The 16646-nt window shown below is 37.5% G+C and overlaps 2 protein-coding genes across 2 annotated transcripts; one reads left to right on the forward strand and one right to left on the reverse strand.

Annotated features, from left to right (window-relative positions):
• Positions 1–1150: 1150 nt before the first annotated feature.
• On the forward strand, positions 1151–7867 carry LOC104599288 (uncharacterized). The gene is made up of 6 exons (XM_010261768.3): positions 1151–1516; positions 1745–2110; positions 5604–6854; positions 6946–7014; positions 7125–7323; positions 7527–7867. Exons 2-6 carry the CDS (start codon positions 2108–2110, stop codon positions 7607–7609), a joined length of 1605 nt encoding a protein of 534 aa, XP_010260070.1. The 5' UTR covers positions 1151–1516; positions 1745–2107; the 3' UTR covers positions 7610–7867.
• A 2080-nt stretch (positions 7868–9947) lies between these two features.
• On the reverse strand, positions 9948–13083 carry LOC104599377 (WAT1-related protein At2g39510-like). Its single transcript, XM_010261884.3, has 7 exons — positions 12675–13083; positions 12541–12603; positions 12289–12405; positions 11649–11889; positions 11311–11472; positions 10563–10714; positions 9948–10442 (listed from the first exon to the last, which is right to left on the reverse strand). The coding sequence occupies exons 1-7, from the start codon at positions 12884–12886 to the stop codon at positions 10217–10219; spliced, it is 1173 nt and encodes a 390-aa protein (XP_010260186.1). The 5' UTR covers positions 12887–13083; the 3' UTR covers positions 9948–10216.
• Positions 13084–16646: the final 3563 nt, after the last annotated feature.

Consider the following 16646-nt stretch of genomic DNA (forward strand, 5'->3'; position numbering starts at 1 on the left):
AAGTGCCTGCCCAGGGATAAATTCCTCGAGCCTCTAATTTTCTCTGTGCTTGCAAACTACAGTGCACAACCTTGTCTTTCCACCTTGACCTCGTCTAATTGGCAGGACTATCTACTGCATATTCGGCTTAACACACATTGGATCAAATAACATCATTCACCTCATTCAATTCTCTCTATTTAAATCTTATATTTATTTGATAAATGAACAAAAAAAATAGATAAAACATTACCAAAAGAAGAATCTATCCAAGTAGGTAAGCCTATCAATGATACTTGAAGCTTCACAATTCGATCCAATGATATTTGGATGAGGTGTTTTATATAATCAGATTTGAATTTTACAATATACATACTATTAATAATAAAACTAAAAAATAAAAAAATACATATTAATATAATTTTTTGATACATTATTACTTTCAATATCATCATCTATAATTACTATGTACAAAATATGTGCATACTTGCTTACTAGTAGTTGACAAACTTTAAATCATGCACATGCAATTTATTTTTTGCTGCATCAATGAACCACGAAGATAGAACCACCCAATACATTTGAATTGAATATGGATCTACCTCTGATCCGATCTGATAATATTTAAACATTACTTATATTTATATAGAATTAATATTGTATTCGTTAGTAGAGTTGATTTGAATATTTTATGTTTACAGATAGGTTAGGCTCAATAATTTAGGCTCTATTTGGATTGGATTTTGAATTGTGAAAAACAAGATTGAGGTAAAAAGTGTTTCGAATGTGATAACTGATAAAAACTATTTTAGAAGCATCGTAAGTCACAACACACTCTTTTGGTCTTTATGCTTTTGGATTTTAGAGGCACATACCCGAAACTTATTTAAACACAACCTTAACCATGTCTTTTCGGCATCATTGTCGAACCCTTCCAAGTTCCAATGGATAAGATTTGAACATTCGGGAATTATATTTAGATTATTTTGTAAACAGGGATCATTATTGGAATTTAGCTAATATCTGATTTGATCCCGTTTGTTTTACAATCTGGATGTGGGGTGTGTATACCTGTGGGTTGGAGATCCAAATGCTTTGTTTCCAGCTTTAGGGTCTCGTCGAATATACATCCTTGTATATAAAGACAAACCATATAGCCTTATTCTTTGCCATTCATTTCCAGCATGAGAATTCAACCACAGTCTAACCGTTTGATGTGTGGAATCAGCGTGATGATTGGGGTTGTTGCTTAATGTTATGTGCCATGCAAGATGTTCACGCCTAATGAATGGTCTCGATGAAGTGATATCATGTCCACGTGTACGGTAAAGATGAGAAACCGCTAATTGTTGTTGTGTGCAGGGCACTATCTTATATCTTTTCCTCAGAAACAAAACCCACCATCCATTATTTCCATCTCGCGTCTAAAGAGAACTCACTCCGATTCAATTTTTGCCGGTGAAGAGCTGCCGGAAAAGTTCTTCAATCTCCAACCGGAGATCAACCACTCGTTCAAATTACCCGCCTTGTATCGAAGGTACGATTCTTTGAAAATCTCTCGCCTTTGAATCTCAGTTCCCCTAGGATTAGGGTTAGGGCATCACTATTCTTTGTTATTTTATTGAGAAGAAAAACTACAAACTTATTCTCTATAGTTCTTCTATGGTCTTTCTATGATCAGATAAACCTTTTGAACTCACTGTCATGAAGTTAAACAAGTTGAAACCGGATAGGGGAATTTACATTTAAGATTCGGCTTTTACAGGTGATGGAGAGTCAGTAGAGAAGAAGATCGGACACTATTCGATCAATTCTCTAGTTTCGAGAGTGGTCTTAACGAGAACAACCTCCGATCTTCTTCTCGAAGATGCTTTCTGTTAAAGGTTGGAGCAGGTATCAGGCCGTGCATGCGTCATTGATGCATAATCCATACTAGACGAAGCCCATAAACTGCTGGAACGGAGTTTGGGTTTCGCTTGGTCGTCCAGGAAAGGCGATTGTACAGACGCAAGGGTTCGTGTTTACTCATATTTCTTCCTAGGCGGGAGAAGGGAAGCACAGTGTTCAGAACTCTATTTGATCGTGCTTTAGAAAGCTTGCAGTTACACATCGAAGCAAAGGGGTGAAAATGGTATGCCTGAATTGCAGCTTTCTTGCTTAGAAATGTTGTTTTGTAGTCGTAAGTATGGTGTTTAATATGGAGCTACTAGCTTGAGGGAGTTTGTACTTAGTGGCTAAGGTTGAGATGGTGCTTTTGTTAAGGTTCATGTGATAGTCATTTCCGTTGGAAATCTTATATGAACCGCTTACTGTTGTCTCTCTTTATGTGTGGAATGCGTAATGCTTGTAGTCTAATTTTTTTTTTTCTACTCCCAATTGTAATAGTATTCTAAATTGAATTGACACCTTTTTTTTCTATTCCTATTTTCTTGTTCATGACCTTGAGTACGTAATTTGGATGGAACTCGTAGGGGAGGGGTAAATGTGTTATGAAGGGATGTTGGCTTCAACCGTGGCTTTAATCTGTAGGGTTGCCATTACATTCTCTTAGGTGTTGCAGACGTCTATAGATGTTGGGTTTTGTTGATCAATACACAGGCATATGTTTGAGCAATTTCCTTTTGTTGGAACCCATTTTGTTAGCTATGATGCCCCAGATATGGATAGTAACATGGAAACGGAAATGGAAAATGGGGTTACGACTCTCAATTTCCTAATAAGGTTAAGCCATATATGCCATATAATATGCATATATCATGCTTTTATATTTAGTTTTTATGTCATTTTTAATATATACTTTTGCCAAATATAATTAAAATCCTAACATTTAGAGTTTTTTTATTGTATGATTTACTAAGCTATATCATTTTGCACACTAAGTGTTAATTTTATTAAGTATGTCTTGAAACTTCCATGCAGTATGTTTTGACACACTTCCTTACAATATCAAAAAAAAGTGTCCATCAAAAGTCAGCTCAGCTAAGCTACTCTTACTTTACTGGAAACTTTTATAGGTGTACATCTTGCCGTTTTGTCCTCAAAGAATCTATGAGCACAGAGCCCCACACAAGGAATATGGTAGTTGACATCATGTGCAACTAAGAATAATTGGGTGGACTGGAGTTATTATCTTTGAGTATTCTCAATTCCATGAGTGGTTTGTTAGCTCAAGATGTAATCTGTGGATTTGGGTAGCCCTTGTATTAAGAATGTTGGTTCATCAAGGGGAGATCACCATGGATTCATTCTGCACAAGGAATATATTAAATAAAGAAAAGGAGTCCTGCCAATTGTTTTTTATGTAACTTGCCATTTTTTCTACCAATCTCTCTGTTCTTGTTTGTACTCATACTATCACTCATTTTGGTCACTTAGCTTCGTAGTGCATAAGTATAATGAGTAAAGGTTCTATTCTCTTGTTATGGTAATTGAATTCTATGGACTGCAGTTTGGAAACACGGTTTTAACATGATGGCAAGGTCGAAGGCCAATGGAGTTAATTTTAAGTTCACTATGGATCTCATCCATGTTTTGAGTTCATTTGTTGTAAGCTTTGATGGTGCCAATACTTTTGCATGGGTTTATCCAATAACTAGATTCTTCAACTTATTGGAAATAGGGAGAAAGTCATAATATTCATACTGAGGGATGTTTATCGTTCAGAACATTGTCAAAGAAATGGGGCATCTAATACCACCTGAAATCTCATTACGTAAGGACTTAAGGTCAGTGAAATTACTAACTGATGGAATTGGACTTAAGAGAATGTATTTTGGGGAGGAAGGGGATTTTATTTCTGTTGTGGAAGGGAGACTTTTACAACTGCACATCTTCATCCATCAAATGAGGACTGTTATATAAGTGCATTTTTACCTTTTTCCCCGTTATTTCCTTTTATTCCATCCATTTTATTGATTATTTTTTCCTTTTTCTTTCTTCCATGCTTTTGATGGAACAAGAAATCAATGGGATTTTAGTTTGTGAAGGTATTTGAGTCCTATAATCTCTTTTGGTATCACGTGTTCCTGGAAGAAGTCTGGTTATGGCTCTCTTAGTTGAGTTGAATATGATTCCACAAGGATTTATCTGCTTGAATATTACTTCTGCCACTGGGGGTATCAGAAGAATCTTTAGTTATGTGTGAAAGGCAGAATGGACCTTGACCGCAAAATACTATCCTCCATAGAGATGTAAATTTCTAGACATGGGTACATAGTGATGAAAGGTTGAGTTTAAAAGTGGGATATCTTCTGAATCTCTTGCTATACTTATAGATGGAGGCCTAATTTAATTGAATATTATCTCTGCCTCTTCAAAACATTCTCTCCCACCCCCACCCTCCGAAAAGGTAATGTCATTGTATTTATAATTTTATATTCAACTGGCAAAACGTACTGTACAACTGGTTGCTGTAAGAAAAGAAAATTAGGATGAGAATTTAAGAATGTTGGACAATGAGGAATTGAGTCTTGGAATCAGCCATATTTCTGACAACTATTTTATTAATTTAGAAGTGTCAGAGCAGCATAGATGTCAATCTTCGAAATACAAATTCTTCATTTAACTTGTGGAAGGTGTTTCTGATCCAGCCTTATATATCAGATAGCTCACAGCTGCAGGAATTCGTGCTTAATCAATTAATGCTCCAACCCTTCACACTGAGCTTTTTTCTAGGCTGGAATGATATTGAAGAATTGACTGTTTTGTTGGGTAAATTTGTTAAGTGCTTTTTCGGTCCTATAATGGTCAGGAATTTTACTGTTTTATCACAATGAGACCAATGCAAAGACGTGAGCCTAGCCTGCAGTTGTTGCCAGTGTCCTCAGTGAAGCGGGTTTCTAATACTGCATACTGAAGTGACTCCTAAAACCGAAGTTAATGCAGATCACATTGGATTCTTTTAGGCTGCCTTATATTGTTCCCTTATTTGATTAAAAAGGGGTAAAATGGAAATTGAAAGCCAAAATGGCAAATATTTTGGATAAATGGAGAGTCGTATCCTCATTTTCCCAATCCACATATATGTGACTTTGTCCTTGTTGGTATCTGTATCGGGGCATCATAGGAATGGCCTTTTCCTCTTGGTAGGAATTTTTATTCTCAAGGTGGTTCTTGAATCAGATGATTTGTATTCTTTCTTTGAATTTGTCATCTGGATTGTTAATTATGTTTGATTAGGTTTCAAGAAAATTATGGTTGATCTTAGCTTCTTCAATGCTTTGAGTAAGCTTTACCCTCCAGATGGATGATTGGTATTTTATCTTTATTGTTGTTTATTTACTTTGGTTGAAGGGCATGGTGGTTGATTTGTATTCTTTCTTTGAATTTGTCATCTGGATTGTTAATTATGTTTGATTAGGTTTCAAGAAAATTATGGTTGATCTTAGCTTCTTCAATGCTTTGAGTAAGCTTTACCCTCCAGATGGATGATTGGTATTTTATCTTTATTGTTGTTTATTTACTTTGGTTGAAGGGCATGGTGGGTGGATATGAAGTCATTTTGTTATAGATTTTGATACCTGATTACATCATTATGTTTTGATCATCCTGTTTAATTTAGCCATGCTGCATGATCAAGTGGCTTATCTGTTGGGGATCTTTTCTTAACTAATATTTTGTTGCAGTCTTTCCAGAGCAAGGGATTATGGATGGCAAAAGGTCCTGGGTGTTTAAATGATGGTGAGATATCATATGACAATTCTTCCAGGATCGAACCAAAACGCGCTCATCAATGGTTTGTAGATCCTACTGAACCTGAACTGTTTCCCAACAAGAAGCAAGCAATGGATGCTTCGAACAGTAAGCCAATTTCAGGGATTTCAAATGTGAATTTCTCTCCATGGGAGAATGTTTCGAGTTTCCAGTCAGTGTCAGGCCAATTTAGTGATCGGTTATTTGGATCAGAGCCAGAGAGGACTATCAACTTTGGTGTTAACAACATTCCATCTGTGAATACGGGGCACTTGAATATGGGAAGAAAGGTTTTTGAGGACCAATTTGGAAATGATCCTTCTGTCGGTTTATCTATTTCTCATACAATGGAAGATCCTGCCTCCTGCCTCAGCTATGGTGGTATTAGAAAAGTTAAAATTAATCAAGTCAAGGACTCTGATAATGGCATATCGGTGTCAATGGGACACATATACAATAGGGGAGACAACAATATGATATCAATGAGTCAAACTTATGATAAGAGGGATGGCAATATGATGTCAATGGGTCATGCATATGACAAGAGAGATGACAATACTATATCAATTGGTCATACTCAGGCCTATGATAGGAGGGATGACAATACCATATCAATGGGTCATGCCTATAATAAAGGAGACAATAATACCATATCAATGAGCCATACCTACAATAAGGGGGATGAAAATACCATATCAATGAGTCAGACCTACAATAAAGCTGACGAAAATACCATATCAATGGGACACATCTACAACAAAGGAGATGACAGCACCATGACAATGGGCCACATCTTCAACAAGGGGGACAGCAATATCATCTCAATGGGCCATCCGTACAATAAGGGTGAATCCACTACAATATCTTTCACTGGCTTTCATCTGGAACCTGAGACGAACCCTTCCGGCAGGCTCATAAGTAGCTATGACTTGTTAATGGGCCAATCTTCTGTTCAAACATCAGAGCCAATTGGTGAAAAAGAATTGGTTGATGCGAGTGTGGATGTACTTGCAAATAATTCCCAAATTGCATCTGCTGGAACTGAAGCGGTTCCTAAGAATAAGATGGAGCTAAAAATGTCAAAGAAGGTAGCTCCAAACAACTTCCCTTCAAATGTGAAAAGCTTGCTATCAACTGGGATGCTTGATGGAGTCCCTGTGAAGTATATTTCCTGGTCACGGGAGGTAACTGAGTAAATCTTAGTTCTAGTGTATATTTTGTTCACAGTAACTTGCCACCATTTTAATTTGTTTGATTATTTCCTACACATGCCAGAAGGAGCTCCGTGGTGTTATAAAAGGCTCTGGATATTTGTGCAGCTGTCAGACATGTAACTACTCTAAGGTAAGTAATTGTGGTTTCCATTTCAAAGTGGTACAATAGGCAAGGGGGTTTTTTTAAGCCGCTTTGTCATGTTGAGCAGCCATGTTTTTATTGATCAAATGGTTATGCAGGTACTCAATGCTTATGAGTTTGAGCGCCATGCTGGTTGCAAAACAAAACATCCAAATAACCACATATTCTTTGATAATGGGAAGACTATTTATGGAATAGTCCAAGAACTAAGGAGCACACCACAGAATATGTTGTTTGACGCAATTCAAACTGTGACAGGCTCACCGATCAATCAAAAGTCCTTCCGTGTTTGGAAAGGTGGTGGAAATTCCTGATTAATGACGTTATTAGACTAAACGCATTTATCTTGTCATTTATTACGTAAACTGCTGTCCCCATTAGTTATCATTATTTTGAGGCACAGGCTTAGTAATTAGTCATCTTTTTTAATTGTTCTTGTGAAGAACGTATTTATACTTTGCTCTCACATGCTTTTTCTGTTTTTTTTTCCTTGCTTTCAGCATCATTTGAAGCAGCAACACGTGAACTTCAGCGCATCTTTGGAAAAGATGAAGCACAACAATCTCAAAGTGAAGTCTTTTAGTGTATGTCGTGCAAATATTTAAGGTAGGGTAATCCTATCATTTTGTAAATAGATGCATACATCATTTTGGTAGTTTTGTACAAGCAGTATGGACATTGAAATGATTTGGATAATATGATCTTCACTAGTTTACCGATCTAAAAAAGAAGAAAGAAACAGGAATCTCACTATTTTAATGCAACATAGAATTAGCCTAACATCTTGATGTCCTCATGGTGTAAGGTTTGTTTTTCAATGAAATTAAAAAGAATTCTTGAATGATCTTGCCTCTCTTTCAAGAAATTGGAAGTATGTTATGCATAGTTTCTACTTTGGCAATGAAAATGGATTTGTTGCCTTTTCTTCCATGGATGCTTGGGTTAGTTTGTCTTGGAACACCTGTTGTTTTTTAGAACAGAAGTTGCAAGCAGGATGGGAAGATAAATTAAATAAGTAGGGTTCAAGTTAAGAACTGGAAGAGGTTTGATGGTTGAATATTAATTTTTTTTAGCTATTCAACTTGCGTCAAGTTTTGGTCTTTAGATTGCAGGATACAAATTTTGCTAGGCTTCTCATCGAAATGTTCACCAGATTACCAGGGTAATGGGTGTTAAAACTTTCTATAATGTTTTGTTTGTATCCTTGTGGTTCTCAACCCCATTCTTAAAGTTATTATTCGTTTTCATTAAGAAGAAACTGAACAGAACAAAGTCTTGCGCATTTACCAAAGTAAATTGGGAAGATCAGCGAATCCAGATTGTCATGGACAAACAACCATCTTATATGAGGAAATAACCCTGTCTACTCAAACTCAAATTATGCTGAAATTCATCAATTGGCAAGGTGCCATACATTACCGCGTACGATGTGTGATGAGGCTGGTAGAGGGACATCAATTGTAAATTTGTAATTGACCATGTGGTCCAGAAGATCGAGGTGTCTGAAAAGAATTTCATGACCTTATGCATAATATTGTAGTATATCAAACCTCAAGCTCCAGTTTGCATCGAGCCCTTTCAGCTTGGAGATAAGCTACAGTTGTTTAAGCAAATAAAAGAGCTCCAGTTTGCATCGAGCCCTTCCAGCTTGGAGATAAGCTATATTGTTGGACAAAGAGCTTTATTCAAAAGGAGTTTAAGTTTTGAACTGGTAGATGCATTACGATTGCGAATGCGACCTCTCTATGGTTGGGTAAGTGTAGTAGCTAGGTATCTACTACCTTTCCAAATAAAAGGGTTTGTCAATTCACCATCCATGCATAAAAATTGTGGAACCATCTTGATTTCTGATGATATATATGTATATAGGTCTTAACAGTGGGCGATCATGAAATCTTTCGGTATGGAAAAGCTAGACAGGACAGCCATTAGTTGCTAAAACTCTGTATTATCTGTTACCCTCTCAGGAAATAAAATAAAAAAGAGCGCCATTACTCTCAAACAATACACCTATAATGGCGTTGTCTTGTCTCAACTACGACCACCTTGACTCGTGAGGTGGAATGTCCCAATTTCAAATATAAAGCACAAGGTGATATCATCTGTGGTTAAAAAAAAAAAGTGAACAATTCACACCTGGGTGTATGTGAACCTCCCGCCCCACACCCCCGGCGGTAGAGATCTAACTGTCATCTCACCTATCGCGTGAACTTTTAAAGGTAAAAGTAAAACCATTGAAAGGGTGAAGCCCCCATGTTGATCTTTTAACAAAGACGACTTTTTAAACAATTAAAAATCCGATCAACAAATCTCAGATGAAGATGTTTTAATCTTAAGCTATTAGACTAATTGTAGCCAACACAACTACTGATTGCCGCCAGTTTGTTGCCGGTGGGTTTTGGAATCCTCTGTACTGGGAAATGATGAGAGAAGCAGAGGAATAAAAAAAAGGGAAGCCGAGAAGATCGTTGTTATCCCACCGAGGAGATTAAAATGGGGATGGAAGAAATTTTGTTTTAGGAGCCAACGGATGGACTAATTGTCCGACCCATTAACTCTCTCTCTCACACACACACACACACGCGAGAAAGCATGTATTGGGACACGGGTCTTCATTTGTTGTTGTTGATAGGTGGTTGGTAGAAGATCCGGACTCCTTAGACTCTCGTCCGGTAGAATGTGGTCCCAACCCAACTACTCTGTTGCCCTTAACTTGGGATATAAGGGCCTAAGGAGGTCTGTCTACTCTGGTCCTTTCGCTGGTTGAGGAGTTGGAAGTAGATATAGATCGATCCTACTGCTATCAGCTATATATGGGATGATCCCAAATCCCTCCCCCTGTCCAATAGCTTAGATATATTTTGAGAGTTTGCCATAAATTGGATGGTTGGACCATTATCTAGCATCTACTTCTACACAGATTTCAAGCAAGAAAAGAAATTGTTTGAAGGTGTAATGCGTACATGATGAAACTTGATGGAGAGGCCAAACTTGGATTCTGCATCTCCACGACAATTTTTAGGGAAATTACAAAAGGAAAAATAATGCGTACATGATGAAACTTGATGGATGGTCTGGAACATTGGTGTAACCTGCACTGCAGAGGCTCATCTTCAGGTGTTGCCCCGCGAATGCGACCAACTCATGAGTCTTCATCACCGATGATCAGGATAGTACTAATCAATTAATCTCATGCAGCTGCAACGCCGATTGCCACAAATTCATGATGATCTGGTTTCTCATTCTCCTTCCTATCGACGCCATCGCTGATCGAACCGGTTTTCATCTGGATCTTATCATCAACTGGTGTTACTGGTATTAGTTCGTTGTCCGCCGGGGAGGAGGGCACGTGATCCTTGATTTTACCCCACACAACAAGGTACAGACCAACAACTATGACGATTGCTCCGATTACACTGTTTTTTATTTATTACCAATATATCCATTAATCAATTAAAAAGAAGGACGAAGGCTAAATTAATTAAAATTTTAAGTCATCATGATCATCATGTGGTGTTTGACATATAAGTAGGTACCTTCCCACAAACATCTGTTCCGCTAAGATGAAGGAGCCCAGAATGGCCACTATTATCATGCATAAGGGACTGAAAGCGGTTACGAAAACCGGACCTCTTTTCTTTATTATCACTGCTTGTATGTAATAAGAAACTCCCGAACACACTATTCCCTGCAACCACCCGGCCCACAGATTATTAATTGTTCATCGTTTGTTTTTGTATGTATAATATAATAAAGATTAGACAGAATTAATATACCGATCAAACAAATCACTGCTATCAGAGTAAGCTTTACTTAACTGCTTTAGGATCACAAGGATGAAGGATCTTCATCGTCATCATCCCATTATTATTAATTATGTATAATACTTGTTTTCTATTTCTTGTCTGAATTCTGAAATGAAGACGTGGATTGATTATTCAAAAGCAAATCCATAAAGAAGGAAACCATGCAGCAGCGCTGAACCTCGTCAGTCAGTCGTGTCAGCTTATCGCAGCAACCTCCGCTACCAATGGAGAACAAAAATCTGCTGTGACCCGGACCACCCCCCATTGAATTGAAATACAAACACATTTCACTGGGGTCTGTATTTAAAACGTACGCTGGTGCGTCTGTATTTCATTGGGGTCGCAGCAGATGTGTTGTGGCGGCCTGGCGGGTGGTGGGTGATACTGATACTGATATCATATGGGAAGACTAATTTCCTTACAAATTAATGACAAAATGTCCAATCAAATCAAAAGCGTTGGTTTGAGTTTCACTTACACCATAGAGAGCAGCTAGGAATTTGGCATCCCAGTGTATGGACCAGATGCTGCTCTTTCCCCACTGCAGCGCAAGCGCCACCACAGCACCCTCTGCAGCTCCCATGAGGCATATCAAAGCTGTGAGAGTGAGCTCCGCCGGATATTCCCTCAGTGTGATAGCCTGCATCAACAAAAAAACATGACGTAGAGATGGTATTAATGAATGAATGAATATAATCACCGTCTAAGTCATAACCATATCATTTAATTACGCGTCCTGAGTGCTGAGTGCTGAGTGCAGAGTGCAGAGTGGTGGCCTGAACGAAACAATGTAATTAGACTCGCCACGCTGCTTACTTGCAAAATAATGAAACAAGACCAGCAGAAGCAACCGGCTGCGATCATAAGAGAGCCTTTGATCGGATCTTGATGGATTGGAGTTGTTTGGTTTCCATGATTGTTAACTCTTCCTTTCGTCCACGGCAGGTTTATAACGGGGCCTTTGATTAATGTCATCAGCATCGCTCCTCCAACTGTCACCAAAGTTCCCACTACCTTCGCTTGGCTACGCACCTTCTTAATCTTCACCTTCTCAAGCCTGTTATTAATAAATATCCATCCCTTTGTGAATGTGAACTGGATTCACAATTTTTTCTTTAATTAATAATATATTATTTCTTTAATTCCGTCGACTCTCTAGGTGATGGCAAAGTTCTATATATAGAAATTCAAAAAGATGTCCTATTTGTATCACATGATACATGTATGTCAGGCTCAGGCCAACTTGGGCCTGTTTTACTTGGAAAAAGTGGTCAGCCCAAACCAACCCGGGTTTATATATACGGGTTGATATTGCACTAGATGGAAATGGAATGGATGTACATGTTTAATTAAATCTCTAACCAACTGAGAAATCAAATTTAGGGTTTAGGATTTAGAGAATTAGGGGGAGGGAGGGGATATTGGTAAGCGCGCAAATTAAGATAATAGATAATACCTGCAAATGAAAGCCATCAAAAAGGTTAGGGCAGGAAGAATATTGCACATAGCAGTTGTAAATGTGGCTGACGTAATTCTCATTCCTGAGTAATACAGGTTTTGATCGATCACCGGCCTGTAGAGGAGAAACAGAGTTTGTCGTTAGAACTTAGAAGGGTATATATAGCTAGCTGGTTCTGGATTAGATTATATATATCGCCATGCATGAAACGTTAACTTGATTTTTCATTTTTGTGTTTCAGAAGCTTACTCTAATAAGCCCAGTAATGCTATCTTGGCAAAGATTGTGAATGTCATCTTGGGCCTCACTTTCCTGTTAAAACGTAAATGAAGTTAGGTGCACATTGTAAGTAGAGAGAGAGAGAGAGAGAGAGAGAGAGAAACCTCTCCAGGGTGATGGCAAAAGGGCTGATAACACAAGTGGCTATAAAGTTACGGTAAACAACAAAGGTGTAATGGTTAAGTCCCTCGTCCAAAGCAAGCTTAGCTATGATAGCCATCCCTGCAAGGCCCAACTGCAGGAAGATCACAGCCAGGAAAGGCTTTGCCTTACTGAACAGACGACTAGGAGACTGGATTGGCATTTGGTCTTTCATCTTGCACCAAAACCAAACCAACCCAGACAAGTACGTCCTGTAGATTGTAGAATTAATCTACAGAAGCTATAGCTAAGGGCCTAAGGCTTTGTAGAAACCAAGTAGAAGCTTTAGTAGTGTTTATATACGAGTCGATCGATCTATTCATGCATCAAAAATCATTTCCAACACGTCAGTCATACAAGTGTAGGAACTCCACTAATTCCCCCGATCCCCCCTATTAAATTAATTTTCCAATCAAAAACCCCATTTCATTAAACATCTTAAAACAAGTGGCCTTGCGCATTTAACTAGTCCATATCCTCCATTATTAGCAACCACAACAAGAACCAATGTGTCTGCATTGTTTATTTGTAACTTTTTCTGAATTGGTTAATTACGACACTTAAGAGCGAGGAGAGGTCTCAGCGCCTAAGCAACCTGCATTAACGATCTAGCTTAGTGCCCAGTGGTGATTGATTACAAGAATAAAGCATTTCGTCTTCTTCAGGAAATGGATTGTTACGTGTCTCTTTCTTGCTGATGACGTACGCTCTTAATTTGTGGCCGTGGACGTTTAATTTAAAACAGTAACAGTTTGTCGAAGGTAATTAATTAGAACATGCAATACAATGCTCCATGGCCAATTTCATGTCCACAAAAATTTGCTGCTTTGTTTGTATGATTAATTAATATTTACCCGGCCCTTAGTAGTTGGTAGACCCTCCCCATTCATGTCTTTACATGGTGAATTCATTCCTCTACGACTACAACGGGAAACTCTACTCTCTGATTCATTCAGCCTTGTTAATACCAATATTTTGTTTGATGTGATTCAAGTACTCATCGTTGAATTGATTGCTCAGCTGATTGTTTTGATTCTCACGCAATGCTCTGTCTGTTTCTTTTTCTTGGGTACAGAGAGAAAGGATGAACGAGTAATATTCTTATGCTCTCTGTTGTTAGAATTAGAAGCTTGTATACTGGGCTCGGTTTCTTTTATCTTTTCAACTAAAGAATTTAATGTGTCATCATCAATTCATTTCTGTTTTTGGTTTGAAAATGAAGAATAATGGTAGATTGAGCAGCAATTGGACCAGGTGGGATAGAGACAGGATATATATAAATAACCATCAGACTGGTTGTATATATCTCCTCTCTGGATAAAGAACAAATGCGTGTTTAATTAATTACCGATTGGATAGAAATAGAGCCATCAAATTGGCGTTGGTTTGGTTCAATTGAAAATAGCATGGACCGTCAGGATCCTTCGGGTTATGACTTACGACTCTCATAAAATTGGTAGGGGTGTTCTACTATGTGAATTGTTTTTCTTGAAAATCAATTGTTTCTTGAAATAAAAATACAAGAAACATGTTTTATGGTTTTTGTTTTCAAAACTGAAATTAACCAAAAACATGTTCTTGAATCTGGTTTTGAGAAATGTGTTAACTTGTGATTATTCAATATCATGTTTCTTAAATATTCATATAATTTTTATACTAGAAAATTTAGTTTTGTTTTAAAAATCAACATTTTGTTGGTTCTAAAAAGATGTATTGTTTTTCGAAACAAAACCAACTATAGTTTTCTCTTTGAAAACAAAAACAGAATTCAAAAACATGTCTTTATTGTTTTACAGATGTGACGATTTCAAAAACAAATATAAACCGAAAATTCATGCTGTTGAATGCTCCCATAATGTAATTGATTCTCATAAAGTTGCACTAAGATCCCTTGTTTGGAGTGTTGTTTCTCACAACAAAAGATATAAGGATAAATAAGAGACTGTTTAATTCATTTGGGTGGTGAAGAAATTAAAGATTATCAATTAATGCTAATCTGTGGATTAAACCTTAAAAAATAATATCATCTCTAATATAATTCAATCCCTTGGTGGAATCCATTCGGTTGTGGATTTCGAGTCTAGTAATACCGAGTCTGGATGAGCTGCAATTAGGAGAGCAGATTAGCTGGACCTGATATATTGCTGTTTCAGGGGCTGTGGAACCAATAATTTTGCTCTGCACCAGCCAAAAAGTGTATATGGCCACAATCACTTAGAGGGTGTTTGGTTCCGTTTTGTATTTATTCAGTAAATTTTTTGTACTTGTGTGACTGTAAAACTTAGAAACACATTTAATGAGGGAGTTTATGATACATACATAGGCGCCATTAGGCACCACATCAGCAAAATACCAATAAACATCTACCCATTTCAGGAAGCTCTAAAATAAAGTTTCTTGAGAGGGGAGAGGCGCACAGAAATTTTACAAATTTCAATACACACAGATACAATTAATGAGGCAGATTTACTGATAGGGTGCCTATGTGGCACCGCCAATAAAAGTTTACTCAATATATATATATAAACGGAACCAAAGATATACTCAATCTCTGTAGAGCAAATATATCAAGTTGAGATAATCGTTTCTATAGCAATCAAGTGCAGCTCATCCTGAATGAAACCAAAGAGGTTAATTCCTTATTCTGAGAAGATTCACCGGTGCATCCAACTGGATCAGCTCGTAGTTTACCATTGCCAATAGATGTATGATGAAGGTGGGGGAAGAAAGGAAATAGCAATGTTGAATGGATGCCATGAAATAGGGTTTACGACGTAATCCAATGGAATTAATCAACGACATTGTTACATCCGTGGTAGACGGCAACTGCGACTACAATGCCAAAGCTAGTTTTAATATATGGACTAATTAATGCGCACCTTCATTAGCTTTTAATAAATTAAAGTCTGAACTACTGCCTGCTTTATTTATAATGCATCAAGGCCTACTTCTGTACCCCCTCGTGTATGTCTGATGTGATCGATGATGGTGCATCTATGTATTGATTAATCAATTAATTAACAAAAATACTTTCCATTTCAGACTTACTGTATATATGTTGAGTGTGAGTATGTCTTACGTACGTTGGTGTTGGCATTGGCGTTGGCCCGGTGTACAAGCACCAATCTCCATTTTTATGTCACACCACACCATTCACCACTTTAATTATGTGGGGACTGAGAGGGAAAATCAACCAAATTTTAATAGGAGCGCGATGTCTTCTTCGCATTCCATCTGCCTTTCTAGTTTCTAACTTGCCCACAGTTAGGGAAGAAGTGGGGGAGTTGTGTAAAAACCAGAGATGGTTGGTATGTATGTGGACCACTGCAACGAATTAAATTAAGGTCGTCTGCTTATGCTATATATATGATCTATTTCCATTTCCATTTCCATGCATGTATTGTATATGGGGGGGATTGGGGAGTCTATTGATCTCAACCTGTTCTAATTCAAACCTTTTTTTTTTTTTTTAATCTTTTGGCCTCGTCAATATATCATCGTTCCGACCATTCATTCCTTAATTACTTCTGACTTCTGGATGTGAGTTTGTGATTAATATATATTAATTAGTTTTGTTTGTTGGCAGATGGCAATGCAACTGCAAATAATTCGTTCTTCAATATATCATATATAGTTAAAATTTAAGTGGCTGTGGCTACTTTTAAGTTAAATCTATCCAACTTGATTATTGCTAGCTTCCACCCTTGAATTTGAAGTTTGATTTTTATATTAATTACATGTGGGCTCCGTTTTAAGAAGCCTACGTAGTATATATGTTCATTGTTCAATGTACTTGGTTCGTGTTTATGCCTCCTTTTGTAATTGAATTGAATCATGGAATTAGTTGACCACCAGCCACCAGGAAGCAGTAATCTCATTTCTCATTTTTCTACGGGGAAATTGGGAACCAAGGACAAAACGATTAAATGATTGAT

The sequence above is a fragment of the Nelumbo nucifera genome, chromosome 2 (assembly GCF_055504915.1).
Source record: "Nelumbo nucifera cultivar China Antique chromosome 2, China Antique-T2T, whole genome shotgun sequence".
In the NCBI taxonomy this organism is placed as follows: Eukaryota; Viridiplantae; Streptophyta; class Magnoliopsida; order Proteales; family Nelumbonaceae; genus Nelumbo; species Nelumbo nucifera.